The sequence below is a fragment of the Cynoglossus semilaevis genome, chromosome 14 (genome assembly GCF_000523025.1).
Source record: "Cynoglossus semilaevis isolate Cse_v1.0 chromosome 14, Cse_v1.0, whole genome shotgun sequence".
NCBI lineage: Eukaryota > Metazoa > Chordata > Actinopteri > Pleuronectiformes > Cynoglossidae > Cynoglossus > Cynoglossus semilaevis.
The window spans coordinates 9,224,346-9,251,136 of NC_024320.1; the positions used below are offsets into that span (position 1 = coordinate 9,224,346).

At 39.5% G+C, this 26,791-nt stretch overlaps 1 protein-coding gene across 2 annotated transcripts in view; it reads right to left on the reverse strand.

Moving 5' to 3' along the window:
• Window positions 1-7,452: 7,452 nt before the first annotated feature.
• LOC103389484 (tankyrase-1-like) overlaps window positions 7,453-26,791 on the reverse strand; it is an 83,557-nt gene continuing 64,218 nt past the window's right edge. The window contains exons 15-29 of one of the 2 annotated variants that reach the window (XM_008324902.3): window positions 25,817-25,962; window positions 24,894-25,059; window positions 21,004-21,223; window positions 19,640-19,749; window positions 18,225-18,413; window positions 17,476-17,556; window positions 17,108-17,294; window positions 16,777-16,856; window positions 14,969-15,089; window positions 14,766-14,863; window positions 13,533-13,607; window positions 13,253-13,358; window positions 11,518-11,704; window positions 11,255-11,411; window positions 7,453-10,843 (exon numbers count right to left, since the gene is read on the reverse strand). In XM_008324902.3, the coding sequence (XP_008323124.1) occupies window positions 10,757-10,843; window positions 11,255-11,411; window positions 11,518-11,704; window positions 13,253-13,358; window positions 13,533-13,607; window positions 14,766-14,863; window positions 14,969-15,089; window positions 16,777-16,856; window positions 17,108-17,294; window positions 17,476-17,556; window positions 18,225-18,413; window positions 19,640-19,749; window positions 21,004-21,223; window positions 24,894-25,059; window positions 25,817-25,962 (2,010 nt within the window). In that variant the 3' untranslated portion in view covers window positions 7,453-10,756. The remainder of the gene's footprint in view (window positions 10,844-11,254; window positions 11,412-11,517; window positions 11,705-13,252; window positions 13,359-13,532; window positions 13,608-14,765; window positions 14,864-14,968; window positions 15,090-16,776; window positions 16,857-17,107; window positions 17,295-17,475; window positions 17,557-18,224; window positions 18,414-19,639; window positions 19,750-21,003; window positions 21,224-24,893; window positions 25,060-25,816; window positions 25,963-26,791) is intronic. The other variant, XM_025062706.1, reaches the window with a different exon arrangement.

Here is a 26,791-nt window from a genome sequence, read left to right on the forward strand (position 1 = left end):
TTAAAGTGTTCTGGTCAGACGGTGTTGTACATCATGACATAAGAACGTATTAGACTGCGGAATGTGGGTCACAGTGTGTGGAACAATGGGAGTTGCACCAGAGTGCTTGAAAAAAATCACACACACGTTGAACAGAGAATATACAGTCAATACTAATTTAAACACAAACAAAAAAACAGTTCCTTGACTTTTCTGACATCGTGTCTAACTGTGTGTTTGAGTGTTGACTTTTACTGTTGGAGACCAGTGACGATGTCAACCAGATTTGAAAAAACGTACAAAATAAATTTTGGCCTGTTGGACCATATAGTGTTTAAAGGTAAAAACAGAAAAAAGAAAGTGAATATCTTGGAATTATATTTATTCAACAAAAGAAGTGAAAATATCCAGCAGATTCAGACTCAGAGTTCACAACCACATATTCAATATTACCATCTAAGTTAGGGGTATCAAACTCCTGGTTTGGGGCCCACCTTTGGCCCCCAAACTCCTCAGATCTGGCCCTTGACTACTATATGTGTATGGATTTAATTTTTGGATATTTATTTACAGTTGTTTTATGTTTGTTCAATCAATTTCCTTTAAGAGCATGAGAGATACTGTATATCTGAGGCTTTTTGTATGAAAGTATGAGCCTAGATGTGACACTCAGGTGATTAGAGATGGAGACCCCTGTTTGACGTACAGTGAGACCACTGATGCAAGTATAGGACAAGATGATTAAATACTGACAGTCCATTATTCCCCCTGTACAATACAGGGTCCTGGAGATACAGGTCATGGAGAGGTGGGAGGTCGCAGCCGATCGTCTTCTCTACGGAACAACTTTTGTGCTGCAGCCTGGTCCAGTGCCACACTGTGGCTGGGTGGGAGGTCGCAGCCGATCGTCTTCTGGCTGCGGCGCGGGATCCCAGACAGAGGGCAAGGTGACGCTGGACTCAGTTATGCCATCCCAGACAGAGGGCAAGGTGATGCTGGACTCAGTTATCGGGGTGCTGAGTAAGGGACAGAGAGAACACAGTTCTTCTTAGGCATCCCCTACAGCTGGAGGATAAACTCATGTCCACCTGACCCAGTCCTACATACAGACTTAATGTAACAAACTGAAAGAAAAGTCCAACATAGAGTCCATGGTGAGAAATGTTGCCCTTTAGTTGGAAACTTAAACACATTTCCTCACTTTAATCTCATCACTGCTTAAATACTTTCAGATTCTGTTGTACACTGCACACGAAGTATGGCTGCAGTACTTCTTTACCATCGTATTACCCCCTCGTCTCCTTGTCCTCTTCACCTACTTGTACTTCAATGAATGCACAGAACACCCAGAGGATGGCGCTAAACCCTCACATCCGACTGTCTCGATGTGCACTGCCTCCATTTATGGGATGAGTTATTGATTTCTCCTACAGTATGTGGAGGCAGGAATATGAGGACACGGCCGACGACCTGGTGTCAAGAAGAGGACGGTCTCACAGGATTCAGTCTTCAGTTGATTTGATCTTTACAAACAAGTTCTGAGTTCTTATTGGCTGAAGGTCCTCAGACATCATGTCTGCAGATAAAGGAAGTCATTTCTTTTTTAAATCAGATAAACATTATACAGTAGACACCGTGACTTTTCTTTTTTAGTTTCATGTTCCAAAAACTAAATTTTATTTTTATTCAGTACCAACTGTAAAGTTTCCTGGACCCTGTGTGTCTACATGTCTGTGCCGTCAATAGAGATGATGATCAATGTTTCAAGTGACATTTCTCAGCTAATAACCTCTTATCCTATCGATTCTCTGCCCAGATTCCCTGCTCTGCTCTCTTTCAACAAATTGATTTTGTCCTCCTCCTTATCCTCCTCCTCCTGCTCCGTCTTTTCTTCCCCACACGGTTTTTTCATGTTTCTGTACTTTATACATTGTGAACATCCAGAGACTCATTTTCCTTATTCTACACACAGCTTACCTCCAGGACTAACCATTTCTCCTCCACTGAAAGCAAACTCTTCCATTTTTAGACAGTGTCCTACTTCCAGAGTCACCCTGGCGTTTGCCAGCAGGAGTTGATTCCACTGCAGTCAGTTTGTCGAAAGGATAGAGAAGAAGGAAAAAAAAGGGACTCGAAATGAACTAAAATTTATGTTAGAGTTTTTAATCTGCATCTGCCAGTGAAATGGATGAAATCAGCTGTTAATTATGACAAACTGCTTTTTCATTATCACCGTTAGAAAATGTTGTTCAGTCTGTTATTTCAGTGTAAACAGACTCCAGAGAGTCCTGGTTCTACTGTCTGTTTAGTAAAACAAAAACTATATATATATACAGTATATATATAGACAATAGATGTAATTAATTTGTCAGATCAGTATTTCCACAGCTGTGTTATAAATATACACTGCAGTTACTGTAGCTGTAATTAGGATCACTGACATGAAGGAACCAGATCAGGAGTGGTTCCTTTTACAACCCAGGAATAAATAGTTTATTCAGACATTTTAATTTGAAATAAATCGTTTTTAATGAGTTCACACTTTATTATATTTGATCATTAAACAAGTAATTTATAGATACTATTATTCTAAAACTAATTCACTTATATCTGTATAATGACAAAAAACTAACAAAATATGCCATATATTTCTTAGCATATGAAAAATTTAGTCTTTTATGTAGATTTGTATGTATAAGGCAGTCAGCCTGTATATTTTTGATTGATTAAAAAACAGAAATTAATTTAAAAAAACATTTGATTCATAGATGGTAAAATATCACAAAACATAAAAAATTACAAATATATACAAATTCTATTTTGTTTATTTATGCTATGGTTGTCAAGTCAGGCCAAATATGACATGTTTTGAATATTTAATAATTTGCTTTAAAAAAATTAATTTCCCAAATTTTACTCAAATTTTAAAAAAGGTCAAAATAAATGTTGTTTTAATACCCTTGGCCATCTTGTAGTAACTGTGTTTGTTTTTACTTTGTTGTTAATATATATTTAATAAACTGTGAACTCAAAACAATGTGTTCCGTGTTGTTTTCCTTGTTGTAGGGTTTGTCTAAGGATAATTTAAAAAAAAAACCGTTAATGTAAAATGTGATTTGTGAGTTTAACAAACAAACAAAGTTGACTTGTTTGGTTTTTTTTTTTTTGTTTTTTTTTTGTAGTTTTGTAATTTTTTTACACTTTGTTTTCTGTTCTGACTCATTCTTTGTTCTGTCTGACTTTGTCTTTCCAGAATCTTCTGTAAATATTTTGTTTCTCTTCACCTAAGGGTATTTTTTTGTTTGTTTTTAATTTATTAATTTGGTCATTGGTCAAATTGGATATATTTTTTTTTACAATTAGCTTCTTGTCTATTAAGATGATTGAAAAATTAATTTTAGTCTAAATTACTCCCCACCTTGTCCTAAAATATCCGTATTTGTTCTGTAAATCAGTGCTATTTTATAGGGAAATAATAAATGTCACATGTTAAAAACAAATAAATAAAATCCTAAGAAAAAGAAAAGATGTTGAAGGTGTTACAGTGCCAGTTTTTACATCTAGACATTTTCCTCCACTTTGTTACAATAAACCCTTCTCTCCTCTAATCCACTCGTGTATCAATCATATAGTGTCTTGACTGAGTCGGAACCCAACACTACTTCTCCTCCTGTATGGACTTCACCAGTACAGTCATTAGCCTCATTTTAACAAAAGAGCCGAACTATTATTTAACGTGTCTGTGAAGATCCTCAGTCATCCAGGTCATGGTCAAGTTTGAAAGTTCTGTTAGGCAACTGGACGTGAATTTTCTAAAAGAAGGCGTATTATTTAACGGTATTTTAATGCCATCTAGTGGAACAATCAAATTACCACAATTACAATGTTTTTTTGTGATATATTTTTTATTTAAATTTTGTGTTTTTGTTATCTGAATTCTCTGTTAACAAAACTGAAATGTTTTTTTATTATTTGTAAAATAATATGATTATTGGTTTATGGTTCTTTAGTTTTCCACAATTGGCATACTGGGAGAGAAGTTTTCAATCAGCAGCCCCGATTTCCCTTTCCAGTGATAGGATGCCTTTCTGCCTTGTTGTTTATAGTCTGAACACATCTGTTCATCACTGTGAAAATAGGGGAAAGCTGAAGAGAGTCTGTTGTTGACGTGAGTCATTAGATTTCCAGCCTTGGTCCACTGCTTGGTCCAGGGTGACAGTACTGGGCTGCGTATTGGCTTATGTGAGGTTTTGCGAGATGTCTTCAAATTAGGTCATGTTAAAGGAAAAGGGTTGGGGTTATGTTTGAGTTAACCCAACTAGAGGTAGTTTGATTAATAATTACAGATTATAGTTAGAATGGTTTGAACTGAGTTAGATTTAGCCCAACCCTCATCTTTAGACAAGGTTAGGATTAGAAAAATTAGGATTAGCCCAACCCTCATCTTTAGACAAGGTTAGGATTAGAAAAATTAGGATTAGCCTAACCCTCATCTATAGACAGGGGTTAGGGTTAGAATAGTTAGGATCGGCCTAACCCTCACCTTTAGATGAGGGTTAGAACAGTTAGGATTAGCCTAACCCTCATCTTTAAACAAGGGAAAGGGTTAGAATAGTTAGGATCAGCCTAACCCTCATTTTTAGACGAGGGTAAGGGTTAGAAAGGGTGGTGGTTGTCTTCCTGGTGTGGGCGTTTGCCTACTGTTCATAATTCACAACGGCTGGTGATTGGTTCTGTGGTGGAGGCGCGCACCCGCCGGCACTCCCAATCAGGACACGGAGGAAATATTTAAGGTTATTAACCTGGAGTTGCACGAGAGGCGGCGTGCTGGTGTAGGCTTGCTTATAGCTCCCCACTTTGCCATTCATGAGTTGGAATTCTCCCCGCGAGAGGGTCGCTTCCCTGCGCCTTCAGGTCAGGGATAGGTGTCTCACTGTTGTTTCAGCCTATGGGCCCAAGAGCAGTGCAGAATACCTGGACTTCTTACAGACACTGGGAGGGGTACTAGAAAGTGCTCCTTCCGGGTCTCCCCAGAAGAGCTAGAGGAAGTGTTTGGGGAGAGGGAAGTCTGGGTGTCCCCGCTCAGATCAGCCTTACACTCATCGTTAGACAAGGGTTAGGGTTACAAGAGTTAGGATCAGCCTAATCCTCATCTTTAGACAAGGTTAGGATTATAAGGGTACGGATTAGACTAACCCTCCTCTTTAGAAGAAGATTAGGGTTAGAAGAGTTAGGATCGGCCTAACCCTCATCTTTAGACGAGGGTTAAGTTTAGAATTGTTAGGATCTGCCTAAAGCTCAGCTTTAGGCAGGGTTAGGAGAGTTATGATTAGCCTAGGATTAAAAGAGTTAGGATCGGCCTAACCCTCATCTTTAGACAAGGTTAGGGTTAGAAGTGTTCAGATTACCCTAACTCTCCACTTTACACGGGAGTTAGGGTTAGGGTAGTTGGATTCAGCCTAACCCTCGTCTTAAGACAAGGGTAGGGGTTAAAAGAGTTAGGATTAACCTAACCCTCATCTCTAGGTTAGAGTTAGAAGAGTTAGAATTAGCCTAGGCTTAAAAGGTGTTAGGACTGGCCTAACCCTCATCTTTTGATGAAAGTTATGGTTAGGAGAGTTAGGATCGCTCTAAGCCTTATCTTTAGTCGGGGGTTAAGCTTAAGAATTAGGATGGTCCTAACCCTTAAGATGAGGGTTAGGACCATTAGAGAGAGTTTGGTTAAGTTTGTTACATCTGGTCTTCTCAAAATGTGTAAGTAATACATATATATATATATATACACAGATATATTCACGTCTTTAATGTAGTTATGCATTCCCTAACTTTCACCCTTCATTGAATTTTATTGAATTGAATTAAATTGTAACAAATAAAAATATATTTTTGCATGTATCACTACTTTTTTTATTGTATTTAAATCAGTGTCTGTCAATAAGTTTTTACCCTCACAATTCTTTTTCAGTTCCAATTATTTCAAGTAAAAAGAACAAAACCAATTTAACTAAATTAACTCTTCAAAATTCACAAGCCTGAGGAATAATTGCTTCTCTGCCTGCACAGCACCCACACTCAAGCTGTCAGGAGACTGGGGTCAGGGGCAGTTTCTTTAACAACAAAAGTCTGAAAACTCTGATCAGGCAGGAAATGTAACAAAACTGAACAAAGTAATGAACTGAGGGAACACAGACAAGTAGAAATGCTTCAACATGAACGGCACAACAACAGCGCAAACCAACAAACCAACAAACACTGTGTGAGGGAGAGAGCTGCTTTTATACCCAGGGTGAGACCAGGTGAGAGGCGTGAGACTGACGAGTTCACAGGTGAGTGTGATGATACTGATTACCACTGGAGAGACAGGGAGAAGGGCAGGGAGGCAGATAGACCTGAGAGTTACATTTTACATCTTCTTTACTTCTTATTGTTTGTCATTATTTTGTACTTTTGAGTTATGTCTTTGACAAATTAGTTTAACTATTACTTAGTTAGTTTAATTATTTCCTGTCTTTTAGATGGCCCTCATACAGTATATACAGATATGTATTTAATATATGTACATATATACATGTTTCTATTGTGTATTGTATATATACACATATGCTCTACCTATACGTGTATGTGTATAGATACTCAAAAGGATAAGGGTAGAGATTAAAGTTAGCCTTATGCGATTAGTGTTACATTTCGAGTAGAGATCAGGGGTTAAGGTAGCTGTCGTGTAAATGGCAGGTGGGTTGATATACTTACAGCTAATTGTTACGTATAAATTCAAAGGCAATTTTATATGTTAAATTTACAATTTCTTGTAAGTTTACACTGTGTCAGCTGCCCCTTGTGGTCCAGTGAGTCTATCAATAAAATTCTCCGGGTGATTGTTAAACACCTGCTGTGGAACATTTCCTGCTTCTGCTTCAGTTGGTGGTCTTGAGTCACATGGTCCTCCAGGCCTGGACAATATGTAACCCAATTCTTCTCCCACTCTGAAAACTCTCCAAAATAAAAGCTTCAACGTCAACAATGTTCTACAATAAACACAAACAAACAATATAGGATATAGGATTTTTTTTAACAAAAACTCCAAAACATTGCTTTAACATTGTTTTATTAAGGATTTCTTTTTGTTCTGTACAAATGTGAGGAGTTTCAGTTCCACGTCTGCAGCACTGCACAACAACAGTTCCTGAGGAGTTTCAGTTCCACGTCTGCAGCGCTGCACAACAACACTGGAACTGATCTCTTACTGGAAGTGAACAGGACTGGACACACACCTGCAGACACTCCGCACACTATTCACCAGAGGAGAGCGGCGGCTGCCCTGACCTTTAACACACACTCACACTCACACAGACACACACACAGTAGAGACAGAGCAGTCCTGAAACCTTTCACATCCTGACCATCACATCAAAAGTCTGTTAAAAAAAGACAATTGATCCAAATTTGACCCCATTTTTTTCTTTACAAATCTGCTCACTGCGGCATCATTTATGTTACAGAGTTTGTATTTTCTTCTCTGTGCTGCAGCTCATCACTGATTTGTCTTTAAAAACTTTGTCATTACAAGAGAATTTGTAGCCGATTAGTTTTTGTCCTTCACTGCTCAGCTGTTGTGTCATTTTAAATATTTTAATTCCTTTGTTTTTAAATGATTCTTAGTTCCTTTTGTTGCCAGCCTCCGTTAAATCGCTATTTACTTTCCAAAAATTAATCGTTAATGAGATGATAAATTATCATCAGCTGTGTGGGCTGCAAAACAGACGGGGAAAATGTTTTAATCTCAGGCCTTTAAGAGCAGACAGTGTAGAGCCGGGACTCAAACCCTCAACTCAAACCTCGCCTTACTCCAGAAATCTACTGGGCTCCAGACGTGTGATCAAAAAGAATACATTTTTAATTAAAATGACCTGTGGGCCAGTGGATGTGGTTCAATAGTGTAGTGAATAGCACATCTGCAACATGAAATACTGCCATCGTGTGGCTTAACCTGTAACAAGCATCATAATGCATTACCAAAAAAATTTGAATTTTATTGTGTGTAAGAAGCACAATCGGACTTTCCTAGGACAGTAAAGGCATCACTGACATTATTTCAACACCACAGACTGAAAATCACCTCCATTCAGGTTCTGAATTGAATTAGTTTTTTTAATGTAACATTTCACTTTATTTGTACCAGCACTGTAAGAGTGCATGAATCCTACAGTAGATTAGCCCTAGAACAGTGACGCATCACTGCCATTAGATTTACAGGGCGAGGCATCTGAATTAAAAGCATCCAATTGAGCTTTTCAAGACTTGAGTTGACAAAAATGTAGCGCAGCATTTTCCTCAGACATTGAAGGCATTACTGGCCTTATTTGATTAATAAAAACTCCATAGAAGTGGAACAAGTTCTGTTACAGTTAAGGACCCAGTGATTGAACCTTTTTGAATGTCATGTCTGGAGCTCTGTAGACTGAGACGAGGATAATGTTGAAACAAATATTGGGTTATATATTTTTAATGTTTTTTTTTTTTGTTAATGAGTTTCAAAAACTGGTCTCAAAAAGTGCTTAAACCAGCATCTCTTTCTTTCTGACAGTGAGTGTCACCTTCAACGGTGTTTCCAGAAATGAATTCAAGGCAAAGTCTGTTCACTCTAAAGTGTATAAGGCCACTTCCCATTCCATTCCCAATCATATCTGGGAATCTCCAAAGGCCTTTGAACTTTTTCCGTCACTCCCTTTTCATCGAGGATAAAGACATTAGAGTCGCTCCTGGTCCCATGTAGTGTACAAATGTCATGAGTTCATAAATTACAATGTAACGGAAGGAAAGAAGAAACCAAAGGGTTAAGGTCACAGTGCAGAGTGTGAGCAGCAGCTCCTCTGACTGTCGTGGGTGATAATCCCACAGATTAACTGAGACTCTTGACGGTCAACAGATTAACCATCCTCGATTTCAGTCAAGTTGTTACAACATCTGGTCATTTCACATTTCGGTAACAGTTAGTTGGTTATAAACAAAACAGAAAACAAAAAGTAAGAATAAAAATATATAGCTCTTGAATGCCATCTCGAACAGTTCCTCCGTGCCACCACAAGATGGCGACCAATATTTCCAGGTACATTGGGGAAAAAAAGGAAGCAGAAGGAAGTCTGTTTTGTATAGACAGAGAAAATGTAACGACAATAAAAAAAAAAAATATGTATAAAAGTAGAGCTGCACGAGACAAGATCAGTAACAAAGTGAAGCTTTTGTTGTTGTTAATCTTATACAAGACGACCAGACTGGACTGGGTGGTGAGGTTAGGGTTGATGGCTGTGAAGTGGTGACTGTAGCTGCTGAAGTGTGAGTATCATGGTCTGTATGTGAATGATGGATGTAGTCAGCTGACTACTGTGGGGGAGGAAGGAGGGGTTCTAAGTTTGTGACGAGGTCATTTACTGATGACTTTTTTAAAGTCTTCAAAAACATTTCATATATTCATCTTTTGTCGTTCAGGGTCGTGGGATAAACTGGGGTTAATCCCAGGGGTCAAAGGGTGAGGGAGGGGTGACACACCTTCTCCAGCCCTTCAAGGGGTCACATACAGAGCCAATAGACCATTCACACTAACATTCACACCTAGGGTCACTTTAGGTTGTACTGTTGCGATGATACTGCATATTCGGAGGTTTTGTATTTTAACCACTCCACTCTACCACCGCGTGGGGTGTAACCAACCCACTGACACAGACAACAAGCAGGTCATTAAAGGATTCAGCTGCTGCGTCGTCCATCAGACCCCACTGTTATATTAGTATGTATGTGGTCGACTGAAGGTCAAATAGTTTTGTCCCTTCAGCTTGTGTGGACATTCATGGATGAATGAATGGCAGTAAAATGAAACGTCCTCTGACTCCCTGAATACAGAGGAGACATTCGGGAACATCAACAACGACAAACACCCCCGGCTGTCTGGGTTAGACACCAAGCTCAGCCTTCCACTGAAGACTATGATCTGGTCGTCTACTGGGAGCTTGGTCAATAGTTGGCGCTCTTCTGACAAACTGTGGATTATTATTTTGGTCATTTTTTTATACTAAAATAATCTCCATTTTCTCCTCTGTTTTCACACCTTTTACATCATCTACAGCTTCACAACCACAGGGAGAAAACCTGATGAGCTGAAACAGAAAAACAATGAAGTGAATTTTGTTGTTTTCTCAGCGTGACTACGGCTGATCTTTCTGGACGCAGCCTGCGGCTATTTTCTTTCGTCTTTTTATCGTTGTTGTTTTGTTGCTGTGGATGAAGCTCGAAGCCAGAAGATGACGAGACAAGATGTTGAAACCAGAGAGGAGAAGAAGACTGATGTAATCTTAGAAAGTCCTTGAAGATTTTATCTGGAGTTTTGCTTTTGGGCTGTGAATGTTATTAGTGGCTCAATTAATGTGTTTTTTTAAGCCACAGCTCAGCTAATTAAAATAATTAGCTCACTGCTTCGCTTCCAGACACATCAATTCTGCCTTTTGCATTTTCTCCTGCAAAAGTAACTAACAATTAACAAGAAAAACTTGAAAGAGGGAAACGGTTTTTTTTCTGCTGCTGTTTGGACAAAAACACGTCACAGCTGAAAATCTCACAACCTCTTTTTCTTTTTTTTCTTCTAACACCCAGGTGGGAGTCACTTCTGGAGGAATGTCTTCTGGTGGAGAACGACCGCCATCGTTCAGCCGTGGAGATTCTGAAACTCCTTCTAGTCCAGTTCTGGTCCACTTAAGTCTACAAGAGTCTGTCCTGAGTCTGGGGTTTAGGACTTCTGTTCAGCCGTGGCAGCAGGGGTCGCCAAACTCTCCGGCTTCACGATCTGGTAGGTGATCAAGTACTCTGGGTAGGCCTGGAGAAACAACGTGTAACAATATAACATTTTAAATTAATATTTCAAACATTGAAATAAATATTGCCTCATTAGAAAAAGAATGAAGCACAAGGAAACATTTCACATCAGTCCAATTTGTAAAAATGTCAAATTGTTATTTTTTTTTAGGTTGAAAAAATTATCAGAGAGGGAGGTGTGGATTTATCCATGGTTTGTTTTAAATGAAGAAAATGTTTCTGGTCCTGTTTCCTTCAGTAGATGACGTGAAGGACAAAAAGTGGAAAAAGGAAAAAGTGAAACTAATCAGGTCGTAGCTTCAGAGAAATAATAAATTAAAATATATATACCAAATAATGTGTAAAAAAACACACATCCCATAATAACACTAAAATATACACACAGATACATGTATGTGTGTGCGTCACTGACCTGCTCCCCTCTGTAGATGACGTATTCAGCATAGGCCAGTCCATTCACACTGGGTCGACCTATGACAGAGTGGTGTCCAGGGGGGGCGTGGGCCATTTTCATGGCACTGAACTGAAGGAAGGACTTCCCCAGAGTCACCCTGCAGAACAACATAAGCCTGCAAACACAAACACAAACACAAACACACACACACACACCATGGTCACAGGGATGGAGAACAGGTGCAGTAACTGGTGTTCGTCCTGCTCATTAAAAGCCCTCACCTGTGGCACACGTAGCAGGAGCGGTCTTTGTGGGTGGGGCAGCCCGTTCCTCCACCAATCCCGTACACGTACTGATTGCTTTTGGAGGAGTTCTCGGCGAAATAGATGCCTGCGCCGAACATGCCGCCGATGTAGGCGTGACGTTCGTCAAAGCCCTTGTGGATGATGGCGTTGATGAAGGGAGAACCTGAGACCAAGACAAAGGAACATTGTCACAGGAAATACAATTATTAATATGTTGAATTTATTCAAGTAAAAGTTGTATCTTTCCAGTCCGGCAATATTATAACCCACAAGCCACCGTGTCGTCCTGTTTGACATTTTATTAACTGTTCAAAGGCAGTCATCCAAAAATGACAAGAGACGACAACAGTAGAAATATCTGGGCGTTATCCTCAAATGATGTTAGCTGTTTTCTTAGCATACTTGAAGCTACTTATTAAGCTACATGTTTTAGCTTTTTGATATATAGTTTACAGTGATAAGTGATAACCAAAAAATCAAGAACAAGCCACATGTTAACCAAACCTTGACTAAACAAAGTGAAATGAATAACTTAAGCTAGCATAAGAACAAAGTGAAATGAATAACTTAAGCTAGCACTTAAGTGCTAAAGGTAGCTAATGTAAGTAACTTTAAAGATACGTAGCTTAAACCCTTGTGATAATTTGATACAATCATTTATTCTAAACTTAAGCAGGAATACAAAGAAGTCAGTCATGAGTTAATTAAACTAAAGCTAATTGCTAGCCACAAAATGGGTATATTTAATATAATGGTACAGAAAACAAAGACCAAGAGTAAGATTTGAGTCTCGGTCAGGCTGAGAGAAGAGGAAGTGTTGAGTTCATGAAAGAGCGTCTCTAAGATCAGCTGAGTCCTGGGGCAGAACAACAAGCTGTGTTTTACTCCCGTCCACTGACAGGAAGGGACTGAAGCCGCAGGGAAAAGGGAAAAGTTAATGAAGAGGGAAAACTGTTGCCATCTTGGACAAATTATACTCAGTCACCTGAAACGCAGCAGCAGCTCCAAAATGAATGGAAAAAACCCCATCAGACTGCAAAGTTTAAATTTTCCATAGATTTATACGCAGTTGGTTTAAAAAGAAATGTTTGAACATTTCTGTCGAGCTGCAGGAAAGTCAACCTTTTTGACTTTTGATTTTTAGCTTTTCTTTAAGCGAATTTGTAGATACTTTAATTTACATTAGCCAAGGTATTATTAAGGGTTTAACTTTTAATTTTGCATACTTTATCTGCTCTGCTATATTTTATGCTACATAGAAGCTGTGTTTTAGCTAAAACTCTAAACTCTAAACTTAGCTCTGAACTTAAGTTTTGGCCAGAGTTTTTCTTTGATTTGTCAAAAAAAAAATTAAAGCTATTAAAAGAAATTAATTACTCAACTAGAATAGGAAACATATTAATTAAACATAACTAACTGAAGATATGCTGGTTAAAAACTTGCCATGGCTAGTTAATAAAAGAAGCTAAAAATAGGGGGAAAGATAACAGAAATTAGCATGAAAACAAATATTACTCAAAAGAAAATGTTTTATTAGCCCCAAACAGGTTTTCTAAGAAAACATAAATAAAATGTACATTTGGAATACATATAAAAGCTACGACTATTCATAAAAGATGAGCTTTTTTGCCACTTTTGCTGTCCTTTTGGTTTTAGCTTCTCCTACACTGATTGTTTTAAACAGTTTCTGTGAGAACTTCTCTCGTCCTACCGTGGAAGAGCATGCGTTCGTTGTGATGGTTGTGATTCTCGTCAGCAATCTCCTTCTGTCTGTGAGAGTATCTTTCCCTCAGCTTCTTATTCACAACCTTCTGGATCTGCAGACAGAAAAAAAAGAGGAAAATTAAAAAAAAACCTTGACACCATCTTCTGATAATTAAGAACTAAAATCAATACAGAAAAGTCAAACAAGGATTTTTTTCAGAGTGTGTTCATTATAATCCCATTCATTATCTGAGCTCTTTCCAAAAGAGTGTGAAACCACAGCACACCTTGATGATGTTGTACCGGCTGAAGACTCCGCCTGCGTTGCCTCCATCGCGGTGTTCTCTGATCGTGCTCTGCAGCTGCGGAGTCAAGTTGGAAACTTTGTAAATGCATATTTGATTGACAGATACATTTGAGGCGAGTATTTTTTTATCACAACTTCTCAGAAGAACCTAGACTAAAGATAATGTCTAGTAGAAAATCAGTGAGTTCTATTTTCCTCTCCTGTGTGTAGTAGTTTGGAGACTGATGTCTGTAAATGTCCAGTGATTTTAACATAGAATCACTGTTAAAGATAAAGTCACTGGGAAGCTAATGCAACGTAACAACTGGAAAGTTAGCTGCAGGTTTATTTATTTGCTAATTTTAGCTTTCCCTTGAGTTTCCTTAACTATTTTGTGGGCTATGAATTTGGCTAACTTTAAGCCTATCCTTGGAGCTGTATCTGGGCTAAATTAAAATTAGCTATCTCTTTGTTGTAGTTTACTGTACATGTTGGTCATGACTGGATTAAATTAGCTACTTTTGACTAAGATTGTCTTTTTCTGGGATACATTTTTTTACTTTTTTCTTGACCGTTATTTCAAGTAGTCTCTTGCAGTCTTTCCTCTACTCCTGGACTATGGTTGGTCTAATTCAGGGAATCAGGGTGTATTTTTTTAGTGGGACACAATAAAAACGTGTAAATAAACATTTCTGTTATAAAATTTTAACTCAAAAGCTGAAAAAAAAAAGATCAGGAACTTTTGGTGTATATATTTTAGCTGTAGTTATTAGTTTCTGCCTAACTTTCTTAACTGATTTCATCCTTTTTTCTGCTGATTCCACAGTTCTCTTCAAGTCATTCTTGACCATTTTTTTTGTCATGGTTACTTTTAAAGCTGTGATTGATGCTAATCTATTACCTTGCTGTCATTTAGTCGTTGCTTGTTATATTTTTTGCAGGTTACGGAGCCACAAATATTTTTCTGCTATATAAATATATTTCTTATTCTGAGCCACAGCAAGGTTTTGTTATAACTCTTCACACTGACACCTAGTGTCTGATTCAATGTATGCTTCTGTGGCATACAATCAGCTAGGAAGTAAGACACACAGGTGAAAAGTGAGCAACATGAGCTGTGTGCCTGACAATTGTTTTAGTAAGACACACAGGTGAAAAGTGAGCAGTGTGCCTGACAATTGTTTTACAAGTCAAAACAAGTCTAAAATTATAACACAGCCTGTGGCTTCTGTACCTCCTCCTCCACGGACTGAAACTCCTTGTCGTCTGGTGACAGGTCAATCAGCACAGTGCCCTGACTGGAACAGTGGAAGGTCAGGTACGGGTTAGCACCTACAAACCAACAGGTAAAAATAGGAAGAAAAAAAAAATCAGAATCTCTTCACAGCTAGCTGTTGTGTGGATGTGTGTGTCTGTGTGTGTGTGTGTACTCCTGACCTTGCTGACCTCCCAGCAGCCTCTCGATGCCCTTGATGAGTTTGTGTCTGTGACCGTAGGCATTGATGCCAATCTCCTTCAGCTCCTCATGGCCCATGTCTGCCAGCACGTCCAGTGAAATCTGCCCGGCAACAACAACAAAAATGCATCTCATCTATTGTATTTTCTCTGCTCTCTAAACAAAAGCCGTATTACACATGGATTGTTAGGACAACAGGACTAAACCGCTTAATATGTTCCCGTACTATATTGATAGAACGAGTGCTGTGTAAAGACAGACAAGAGTGTTGTGTTTCATTTAAACAGAAAAGATACAGAAGGAGACAAATCCCCTGTGACTGAGGACAATATCAGGAGCTGCCGAATCACTCACAATCAAAATGTATCATTACATTCGCACAGGCGTCAGGTTTGACTAATGTTCTGCTGAGAAAGATGGACGAGACGCAGAAGAAAAGGTCGATGATATGATGACGCCAATCAGTGCTTTGATATGCAAATGTATGATGGAGAGTTTGTTCAGGGGGAAGTGAGATGAGATTCATCCTGGAGGCTGCGTGAAGGATATTTTCTGCCTTTTTTAATTTAAAATCAGACATTAACCTTTATCTGCCTCCCACTGTGATCAGCTGTGAATCATCAGGTCTGCCATATAAAAGTTAACTTTCTTTAACAGTAAACACATTAATCCTTAATTTCAGCAGAAGACTGTTATATCACATTCACCACAGACAGACAAAGTGCAGTGTGAAGCCGTCAACATGGACACTTAAAGAAATGAGAGCAGAAGGGGGCGTATTTACTTTATCTTCCTGTAAATAAGGAGCACAGACAACAGTTCCAGATTAAGGGCACTGGGCTCTAACCTGTGAGTAAATAGAAAACCAATAGAAAACAGTTCAAAGACAAACTTAAAACTGATTGGCCTGCCGTGTAAAACTGACCTGATCAGTGAGAAAGACTTAATGCACAAGCTACAAGACCAGGCACGTACGCCTGTCTGTCTCTCTCACTCTGAATGTCTGTGTGTGTCTTGCTCTCTCTCTCTCTCACTCGCTCTCTTTCTCAGATGTGTGTGAAACTGTCAGATGGACACTATCTTTACTATATTTAAAAGCCAAAATCACAATATACAGTGTTTTTCTGAAGCTTATTGTTGACATATTATGCCTTGCAGTAACCCATGAGATTCAAGATGGCGCTGTATTCAAACAAACTGAGTAAACGCTAAACACACTGAATAACACTAAATAAAATATATGTGTAACGCAGACGTTCATTGGTGTTGGTTAATGTGTAACTGTCACGTTAATGTAATCTCACTATCTATGGGAATACTAATGAAGCTGTAACTTCCTCACTCCATAATACACACACACACACACACACACACTGTGCTCCTCCTACATTGCCTTCTGTGCTCAGACTTTCAGCTGTTCTCCGTCTTCACTTTTCAATTCTATCCTCACTTTTTTTTTCTCCTCAAACCTCATTCTCCCTTTGCCCCTTGACCTCTTAAACTCTGAAGTAGATTGTGGGACTTTTTTCGGTCTCTCTGAAACTCATTTTGTAAATTCACCTTTATGCTCTGATTTTCTCACACCAATATGTGGACAAATCCCTGCTCAGCCATGATATTCTCTACTTTTATTGTGTTGGACTTCAGGGAACCAGGATCTTGTCATTTCAGACTTGCTTCATCTGTCACCCTATCTCCCTTCCTCTTCTCTTAAGTCAAAAAACTGAATATGGGCAATAATCAAAAAGTGTTTTGATTGAAATACAGCACTTGAGAGATGTGTTTTTACCTGTTCCCTCTGGAAAATGTCTCTGAGATGCTCCAGCCCCAGGCTTTTTAAGAACTGGTTAATGGTCATGTCCAGCAGGCCTGCAGAGACACAACGACGTCACAGTGATGTCAGAGTGACGTCACAAAGTTCAGAAATCACCTTCACAACCTAAATGTATATTCCCTTTCCTAGGCACACTGTACATTCTAATATTGTTCTACTAAATATTTCTGGAATATTAAGATATATTCCCACAGCAATTTTTTGCTGTCACTTTTACATCACTTTGGCTGATTGACTTTTGGCTAATTGAGTTCAGGCTAATTTTTTGACACCAGGGTCGACCTACTTTCTCCTTCCTTTCTGTCCGACCCTGAGGCTCCGTCTCCCGTTCCAGTAGCTCCTGCTACTGTGATGTCACCAAGGGGTGTGGTCAGGTTGTCTATACTGCTGGCAGCTGAGAGACAGGAGGGGGACGGAGATGGAGAGATGACAACGCCCCCTGCAGCTCCACCGCTCACCACACTGGCACTCACCTGAAAGAAGTGAAGAAGATTAGTGAGGACAGCTGAACTGCAGTCAGTAGAAGCTGAAACCTTTACAACTCCTCTTCAACAGCTGAGATTCTATCTATTCTAACAGTAAAGACTTGATAAATCCACAGAGGATAGTGTTTTAACCTCTGCTGTGCTAACGTTAAGGTCTGAAGCTTCTCACCACTGTGGCCTGAAGTTTCAAACAGCTGGGTAGGGCGTCTGGTGGCATGGCGTCAATCAACAAGGCTCTGATGTCATCGGCCTGAAACGCAGACAGACAGACAGATGAGATATTTGTTTTATTGAGTGTGACTCAAATGTCAACTACTGAAGATGCAACTCTGAAAGGTTCACAAGTTGTACTAATGTACAACTAAACAGTTACTGGATTAAGTAATAAACTGAACTGGCAACAGGAAGTAACTGTCTTCTGTGTCCTTTTCCCTAACTTTTCCATTAATTAAAGAGAATATTGAGGTGTAAAAAATTGACCCAGTAGGTGGCAGTCAAGCAACTCAACTCACAGAAGCAGTAGAACTGCTCTAAAATACCTGCACACCTGTCCTCTTGTGAACAGCAGGGGTCTCCAGGACGCTTCTTGGTCTAAATGACTGTCCAGGAACCAATGTCAAACCATGCAGTCCACATGGGCCTATACAGTAAGGAATGATCAGCCCTGACTGGTGTACCCCTAATCTAAGCAGCCAATTATAATTGATAACTAATCAATTAACTAATCAATTATACCATAAATACTACAGTAAAACTTTTACTGTCCCACTAAGACGAGTTCAACTGGAATTATTTCCCCATTAAATTCTATATATGTTATTTATCTTTCCTTTGTTAAAACCTTCATCACAACATCTCCAGCCATTAATGGACTCTCCTTAAATGGAAGTGATGAAGATGTAAGTGTACTATTTGTACCGTTGCTAAATCCAGTGGTGTCTGTCCCTCCTGGTTCTTCATGGTTGGATCGGCTCCGTGGGCCAACAGAAGAGCACACAGCTGAGTGCGGCCCTTCTGGGCTGCTTCGTGGAGAGGAGTGAATGCCCACTTGTCTGTGGCATTGACGCAGGTGTTGTACTTGATCAATAAGGCGGCGATGTCCACGTGCTAGAAGGAAGACATGGAGTAGAAGGTAAGAGGTTTTAATAATTACTGTTCCTCACATCATTCCAAACAGAATTATTAAACTTGTCACTGCTCCTTCTCTTCCTGTTCCGTCTCCAGCCCACTTTCCCACTGTCTCAGCATCAAACACCATGCAGCCCATGGCTGTGTAATAGAGTGGGAGACAATGCACAGCATGCTTGTGTCCCCACAGTGTGGAGCTCATTAAGTTTTCATTAAAAGCGGTGTTTGACTCTCTATTCCATAACAGCAGCAGGTTGACAGTGAGACAACACAGAAATAAAACATTAAAATTCACATGCTCCTGTTCAGAGAAGCAGGAAAACGTCAATAACAGTAACTGATGAATTTAATCATCCGACTTAGTGTAGAAAAGATGGAACTAATCAGTCTATTTTCAAATCCACAATCAGGAGACAACAAAGAAACAAACACAAACATCACTCTGTCTAGGGAGCCACCCTTTGTTCATAAATTCTGAACAAAATGTTGTGACCAGGGAAAAATGCACCTGTTCTTTCCTCATGAATTTTGATGTAAAAAACAAAAAACCCTGGACACCTTCCATAAAGTGAAATGCCAACATTTCCCCCCAGTCTTAAGATTTTCCCCAGGAATTAATCATCTGAGGCCGAGTTTTCCATTTGAATTTGGGGACCTTTTTACAAAAAGGTCACGTTTAAGTTTAAGAACAAACTTTCTGAAGCAGAACCGGTGTAACGCAGCACAGAGAAGTAGAACCGTAAAACAAGACGCACCTGAGCTGAACTGTACCCCATGTGCAAATAAACAAACAACGATTCTGGAAATTAGAACTAATAATATGACTAGTGATGTCTCTGTGTATGTGTAAAAAACATCTCCTCCATCATCTCTACCACCATTTAGGTAGATGACCATCAATGCCTTTGTGCCTGCCCAAGAGGAACTTTTATGGTGTACATGAAAAAATCACAACCAGAAAAAATTACAACTGCACATCCCTCTGTTCCAATTTTAGTAAGCTAATGTTAAGCATGTGCCAACATTGTGTGACAAATTCTTAAAAAGAAATTCAACACAACGTAGTGCCCATAGTATCGCATTATATTGTATCGTTGTGTCTGTATTGCGACATGTATCGTATCGCCAGATTCTTGCCAATACACACTCCTACTCATTACCATATAAAAAGAGAACATGCTTGTCTTTGGGTGTGTGTGTGTTACCCCGTATGAAGCAGCGTTGTGTAGAGGTATCAGCCCTCCTTTGTCCTGTGCATTCACATCGGCTCCATGTTCCAGCAGATACTCTGCCACCTCCAGGTTGTTGTATCCAGCTACAGAAACAGAGAACAGGTCGTAAAGTTAGGAGAACACGACAGGATTCAAATAAAAACAGGCTGTTAAACAGGGAGAGAGAGAGAGAGACAGAGAGAGAGAGAGTGAGAGAGAGAGAGAAACAGCAATATATTCTGATAACAGACGAGGAAGAAGAGGAAGGAGGAATGAAGGAGACAGAGAGAAGGTCGGACTACATCTGCAGCATCTTCTCATCTTCACCACCATTCATCAATGCACAGAATGAATGTGTGTGAAATAAAAACAGAGGCGTTCATACACCTTCATGTCTGTCTGGCTGCAGAGCGTGCTGTAATTAAAACAGACACGATCCACTCATGTCCACAGTCAAGAGTCCAAGGAACACGGAACAAACTGACGATGACAAAAGGACAAGTTTCCCCTCCAGGAAAGGACCAATGAGACAGGAGAGGAACAACGCAGTGGTCTCTCTTTCTATGAATGGTCTTCTCAGTGTGAACTCTCCCCTGAGGGCTTTCCTTTTTAATTGACTCTATTTTTTAACACACACTTTTACTTCAGTGCTGTTCCTCTCCTGCTTTGTCTCCTTATTTACTCCTTCACTTTTTTTATGATGCAAGTTACACTATGTGGAAATGAGAGATTATGGCTGCTGCATGGAATGACAATTAACCAGGACTGAAATATCCGAGGATAAACGATGAGTCATATGTGCAGAATATATTTGTATATGAAAAAACTGACTAATGAATGAACAGAAAGCAGAAATTATGAATGAAGTCAGTGAAACACTGGTCAAAAACTGCACCTTGTATTTTCAGATGTTTGGTGATGTGCCTGTTAAAGCTAATGAAATTCATTACTGTAACAGTGTGATTAAAAACAGTGATGACTGAATGGCTGAAGTGGCTCTGACTCATGTCTTTGAACGGTGTGATGTTGCCCTCCCTGACTCACTACGCTGCCCAGACGTGTTTGATGCCTTGTTCTTGGCTCTGCACTAAGCCAACATCTCCAGAGGTCGACCTTAACTAAGACCACAGAGCCTGAGTGAATGGCAGCGCACACATAGACCGGCCAAAGTCACTTCAATCTTGTGGACGTCAAAAAAAAAAATTGGTTAAAAACACTCAGGCTTCATACTGAGTTTAAACGTTTCTGCAAAGTGGGCTGCACATAACCACAGAGGTCTGGGAGGTTCAGTCCAGTCTGTAGGGACTCAAGTACAAATCAGGCCTGGGCTGGAATGACTCCGTCTCCGGTTGAATTACCTGCCAAGTGCAGCGGAGTTGAGTTTCGTCCCTGCGTGTCCCGACAGTTGATGTTGTCTGGGCTGCATAACTTCTGCACCCGGGCCAAACAGCCCTTCTTGGCAGCGTCAAGCAGGGCAGCGTCGCCTCTGAGAAGATCCTGGATATCCGTGTCCCCGTCCTTCACCAGGTCTAGAGGCGTGTTCCCGTCTCTGTTCTTCTTGGTCGGATCGGCTCCATGCTGCAGGAAAGAACAAACACATCAGTGTGAAGAATCTTCTCTGATATTTGACAGAGAAGAAACATTAACAACTCCTTAAATGTCAGTCAGAGACATCATTAAATCTTCAGCTTAGGACAAATATTAACCCGCCATTCCTTTCTTGTTAATGAAAAAAAGTTTGAAGACAACATGTGATGAGTTCAGACAAGGATGAAGGTAATTCACCAGAGGGAAGAAGGAGAAAGTATGAGACAAAAGAAGAGGTGAGGACACCCACTGAAGTGGAAAACACCAAATACCCTGGAGACACTTTCACTGCTCATCTGTCTCCTCGGTCAAGACCCGACATGTCATTTCTTTGTAACTCCTGAAATCTGCTCATTAAAAAAAAGAAGTTGAGGGACTTTTCTCCAGGGCGTCCACCACTGGCCTGGAAACGTCTGTTGGAAGTCTCGTAACGCTGTAAAGAGACATTTCCTAAACCTATCTATGCTATGGCTTTTCAGTCTAACTTATTCATTTATTTTTTTTTTTATCTCCCGGCTGCTGGGAAAATCAAATTCCCACTGCAATTTATTCACCACACAGGACGAAATCAGGGGTGGAAATAATTGAGGGACATTTACATATAAATAAATGTTGGTTTCTTCACGTCCTCACGGTGGTAAGTGGTTTTACTGCTGCTCACACGGAACCATTAGTAATAGGATTCCAAATCATTTTAAACCATTTCTCCAGGGCCTAATAACTTAAAGCCACAACATTAATACTTTCAATGCTTTACTGCTTTCTGTCATTTTTTTAAATATTTCTTTAAAAGTTCTAACGTTCGTCTGAGCAGGAGAAACTTAATTTGAAGAATTAAAGCCCGGTTTGACTCATTAATCCACCCTCACCCTCATTAATTATTACTCCAGTCCAGCAGATGTCGCTCTAAGCTCTCATTGTTGCACATCAGTCATATTTGAAGGTGACGCTAGTTCAGAATTCTGCCATTAGCAAGCAAACAACACCTTCATCCTTAGTGTGTAGAAGTCATTTGTACAGTTAACCGGTCACATGCTAAGCTAGTTTGCTGCAGCGTGTTCCCCTGCACTGTAAAACACTGTGGCTACTGTGTTGCTAAAGTATTACGACTAATAAGTTGAAACAAACCTTAAAAAAAACATTTTGTTTCCAATGTGCAAATGACACACACTTACCCTCTGTGATTTGAATCTTGTGAAACACATCTCATCCTGCACACTGTAGTGTCAATAGCAGTGATCATCAACTGACGTCACGTGGATCAATGCCAAAATAACCAAATACTAATACTGGACAAAAATGGAATTCTACCACAATTTTATATTATTTGAGTGTCTGGCCACCAAGGTGTTTGTCCAGAAAAACTGGCCCTCCGACATAAATTGTTGTTGACCCTTGGTGACCCTGAGTTATAGCATTGGATACTAAAACTGTGCACAACTCATTTTTAATTATAATCAAAATAAATGTTTTACAGTCTATTCAAAGTCATGTCAAAATATAAAAAACATTTAGTGCTTCAATAGAAGCTTCTACAAAGAGAACATTGTCATGTTTAAGTTCCAGTCAAACACCTTTTTCAAACCCTGTTTTCACAATGAAAAAACATTTCACTTCTTTACAAACAACGGACCTGCTAACAGGCCTTTTGTTGTTCCCACCATCTGCCAGAGCAGAGAGCAGAAGTGTTTTATTCTTTGCACAATCCCAGAAAATGAAGGAAAGAGGAGAGCGAGAGAAAGAACTGATGAAACCGAACAAAGCAAAGACCTACTGCTGGACCCTGGATTAGTTTCTACAAAAACAAAAGAACACATGGATCCCCAGGACATGGCAGATTAACACAAGCGTGTGGGGAAACACTGTTTCCTGTTTGTGTTTCTCAACGTGTTAAAGGGACAAATGAGGACAGGGTTTATCTAAAACTCCAACTCACACACAGATTCATCACCTGTCTGTGTTTTTAACCCGTGCCTACAGGCGTGTGACTGAAGGAGATGAAACGGTCAGATCAGTCGGTGTCTGGACCGGAGAAACTAAAGTATCAGCTTTATTCAAATGCAGATGACACGCCCAGCAGCCAGGATCACAACAGATCACAAGGAGCAAAGTCAAACCGAGATCTCAGAGCTAACAAGGAGTTTAAGAAGTGACGTCGGCACATTTTTGAAGTACCTGTTGTTAATACACGAGTAGCCAAGGAAACTACAGATAGTCAAGTCTGCTACTCTGGACCAACATTAGCCTGATCCTGGCCAAAGTCAATGACACGTCAAACTACCACATTGTTGCACTTCACACTCTACAGTGAAGATAACTGTTTTAATGTTGCGCTGTAATTGTTTTATTTATAGTCCTACTTTGGTGCTAAGTCATTCAGGTCTAGGCTACATCACAAAAACCATAGTCGATGGGAAGTTTCACTTTTAATTTAGTGTTAAATATGCACAGTATATGGTGCCGCCGAGTCTGTCTGACATGCGGAAGTGTGGTCAACACTATGTGTTTAAACTATAAATACCAAGCAGCAGCTGCACTGCATAACGAGGGTCACACTGTGGGCTACTTGATTTCTTTAGCAGAGTTTGAGTAGAAACTAAAATATGTGTCTGCATGGATTTTTGTTTTTCTGTTGGCTTTTTTTTCTGGAGCAAGGTCACAGCCTCTTCAGTCCTTACTACTGCAGCTCATACTGGCTGCCCTAAGAGAAATCACTGGAGGACCCAGAGGCGGCGGCAGCATTAGTGCCATGTCACTGCATGTTTGACCGTCGGATACAAATATATAAATGACATTTGCATGTGAGCAGCTTAAACGGTCAACCCTGGTAGACATAGTCTGATTGCCTTCTCATTGAGATTATGTCGCTGAAATAGGGAATTGTTGTGGCCCGCGGACTGCACAGCTAACTAATAGCTGTCTTTGCTATATTCTTTAGCCAATTTACTTATAAAAGCTACTCTTTATTATCCCCTGACTTAACTTAATTAGCTTCAAGTTAACTTGGGCTGTTTATGTGTGTGTGTATATATATATGTATATATGTATATGTATATATATATATATATATATATATATATATATATATATATATATATATATATATATGTATATATATATATATATATATATATATATATATACAATGTGCTGATATGCTAATGTTGTCCATTATGTGAGTTGGTTTCAATCCACATTAATTCATGCTGCTTCAGATGGCAACAGCACAGTGGTGATGTATTTTTATCTGATGCTGTATGTGACACACACACACACACACACACACACACACATTAGGATTGTGAAAGTCACAGGGTTAAAGAATACATTTAGATGAAGTGTGAGTGAGAGTTTATTTCTGATATTTGTTATTCCTGATTAAATGCTCTGGCTGTGATTTCTTTGCTTCACACCAAGTGAGATACGTTTTTTTTTTTTCACATTAGTGACAGAACAACACATTGAGTGCAGATTTAACATCAACAAGTCAAAATCACAATCTGTACTTATAATGAGGATAGTGTGTTTCTAAAAGTTTCTAGAACCCACTGTGAATCAAAGAAGCCATTCTGAAAGCCATACAGTTTAACACTGAGCTGCAGGGTTCATGGAGCTGATCCTGTTGTGGTAAATTTGACAAATGTTTGACAAAAAACACTACCTTTAGCAGCAGTTTGCAGATTTCGTATTTGCCCTTGGCGGCAGCTTCATGCAGCGGAGTGAACTTCCACAGGTCGGCTACGTTGACCGAGGCGCCGTGTCTGACCAGCAGCTCTGCCACCTCATAGTGACCGTACGAACAGGCGTTGTGGAGCGGAACCAGACCACTGGAAACACAAGACATCGTTGAAAAGTAAAATATCAGAATAAACAGTGAAAACTTGAAAAATTGATTTCTATGTATTTTATATTGTTTTAATCTAAGACGTTTCATTCCTGTCATTAAGACATTTGTAAAACAATTTAACTATCTACATATAATTATTTCCTTGTTTTTTAGCTGTAGATATTTTAAGCTAAAACCTTTAGTTGGGAATCTACTTCCTCAACCATTAGCACAACTATACTTTTTTCTTACTACAAAATACTTCTTTAGTAATAATTTGGATGTCTCTGTATATTTAAATTAGCCTTTTACGCTAACTTTGATCTAATGTTTTTTAATTCATCTTTTAAAAAATGTTTACTATTTTCTTGCCTGCCATTCTTTTGTAGAATTCAATTCATTTATCAAGGGTCAGAATAACTGTAATACATTATCACAGTACCCAAAGTACTATAGCCCACAGTTACCCTTTTTTAAGTTTTGTTAAAGAAGCTTTTTGGCTAATTATGCTAGACCTGGGTTCAGCTAACTCTACTTTCTGTCACATCAGTTTGTACTGTGATTGGCAAAAAATGATCCCTGTGTTTTTCATAGTACTATGTTAGTTTGAGAGTCTGAGATTCTAAAAGGCAACCCACTCAAACCAAGCCCAGCCCTTTAACTGATCCTTGGTAACGTAACTATACTTCTTTACAGTTGTAATTAAAGATTCTATTGAAATAAAGTGTGCGTGGCGCCATAAATTTGTGGTCTCTCACCCTTTGTCCTTGGCGTGCACGTCGGCCCCGTGATGCAGGAGATACTCCACCACTGACACTCTGTTGTATCCAGCAGCAAAGTGAAGGGGGGTAGAGTGACGCCCCTCCAGGTCTCTGCAGTTCACATTCTGAGCCGTGCACAGCGACTAAGGAGAAACAGAAAAAAACCCACTTCAAATCCCATCATTTTTAGGCTTGATCTTGATGAGGCTCTTCTAAATATGACGTCATATTAGGACGTAGACAAAGAGATGAGCTGTGCTGTCGAGAAATATATCACGGAAAAGTTGGCCAGACAAAAAAAAAAATCTTAATAAATGAAGGTCTGGACTGAGGTCGACATCTGTGGTCCACACAACGGCCCAATTCTTCTTATTTCAGACTCAATTACAGCTTGATTCAAGCACCGCCCGGAGATGGAGGAGCAATTTTCTTCCCAACTACTCACAGGAAACTTATTTTTACTAAGAAGTAAAAGAGAAAACATCTAAGAGGAGGAACACGGCTCAGTCTACGGCCAGTATCTCTCATCTCAGCCGCAATTTCTCCCAGAGAAATGGATTTACAGAAGAGGAAGAAAAAAAAGGCCTGAACTCTGTCATCTGTGCGAACTGAGATAAACACAATGATGGATTTAGAAACAGCTGCTGCTTCTGAAAAGTGAGATGGTGTGAAGTTTCTTTATCTTACCTACAGAGACAGGGACGAGAACATTCAAGGATTCAGTTGTTTGTTAAAGGAAAGCATGGAAATTTAACTTACAGAAAATGTCTCAGTAACTTAGCCTTTGGCCTCTTTTAGCTCAACAGTTTTAGCTTTAAAAGCTGTTTTTGCTATGTCAGTGGTAAAGCGGGTTGGTTCATGTTATGGTTTAGGGTTTTTTTTGTTTTTGTTTTTGTTTTGTTTTTTATTGAAAACCCCAAAGGTCATTATAGGCCAGAGGTCACCAACTTAATTTGTCAGAATTGACCTTAG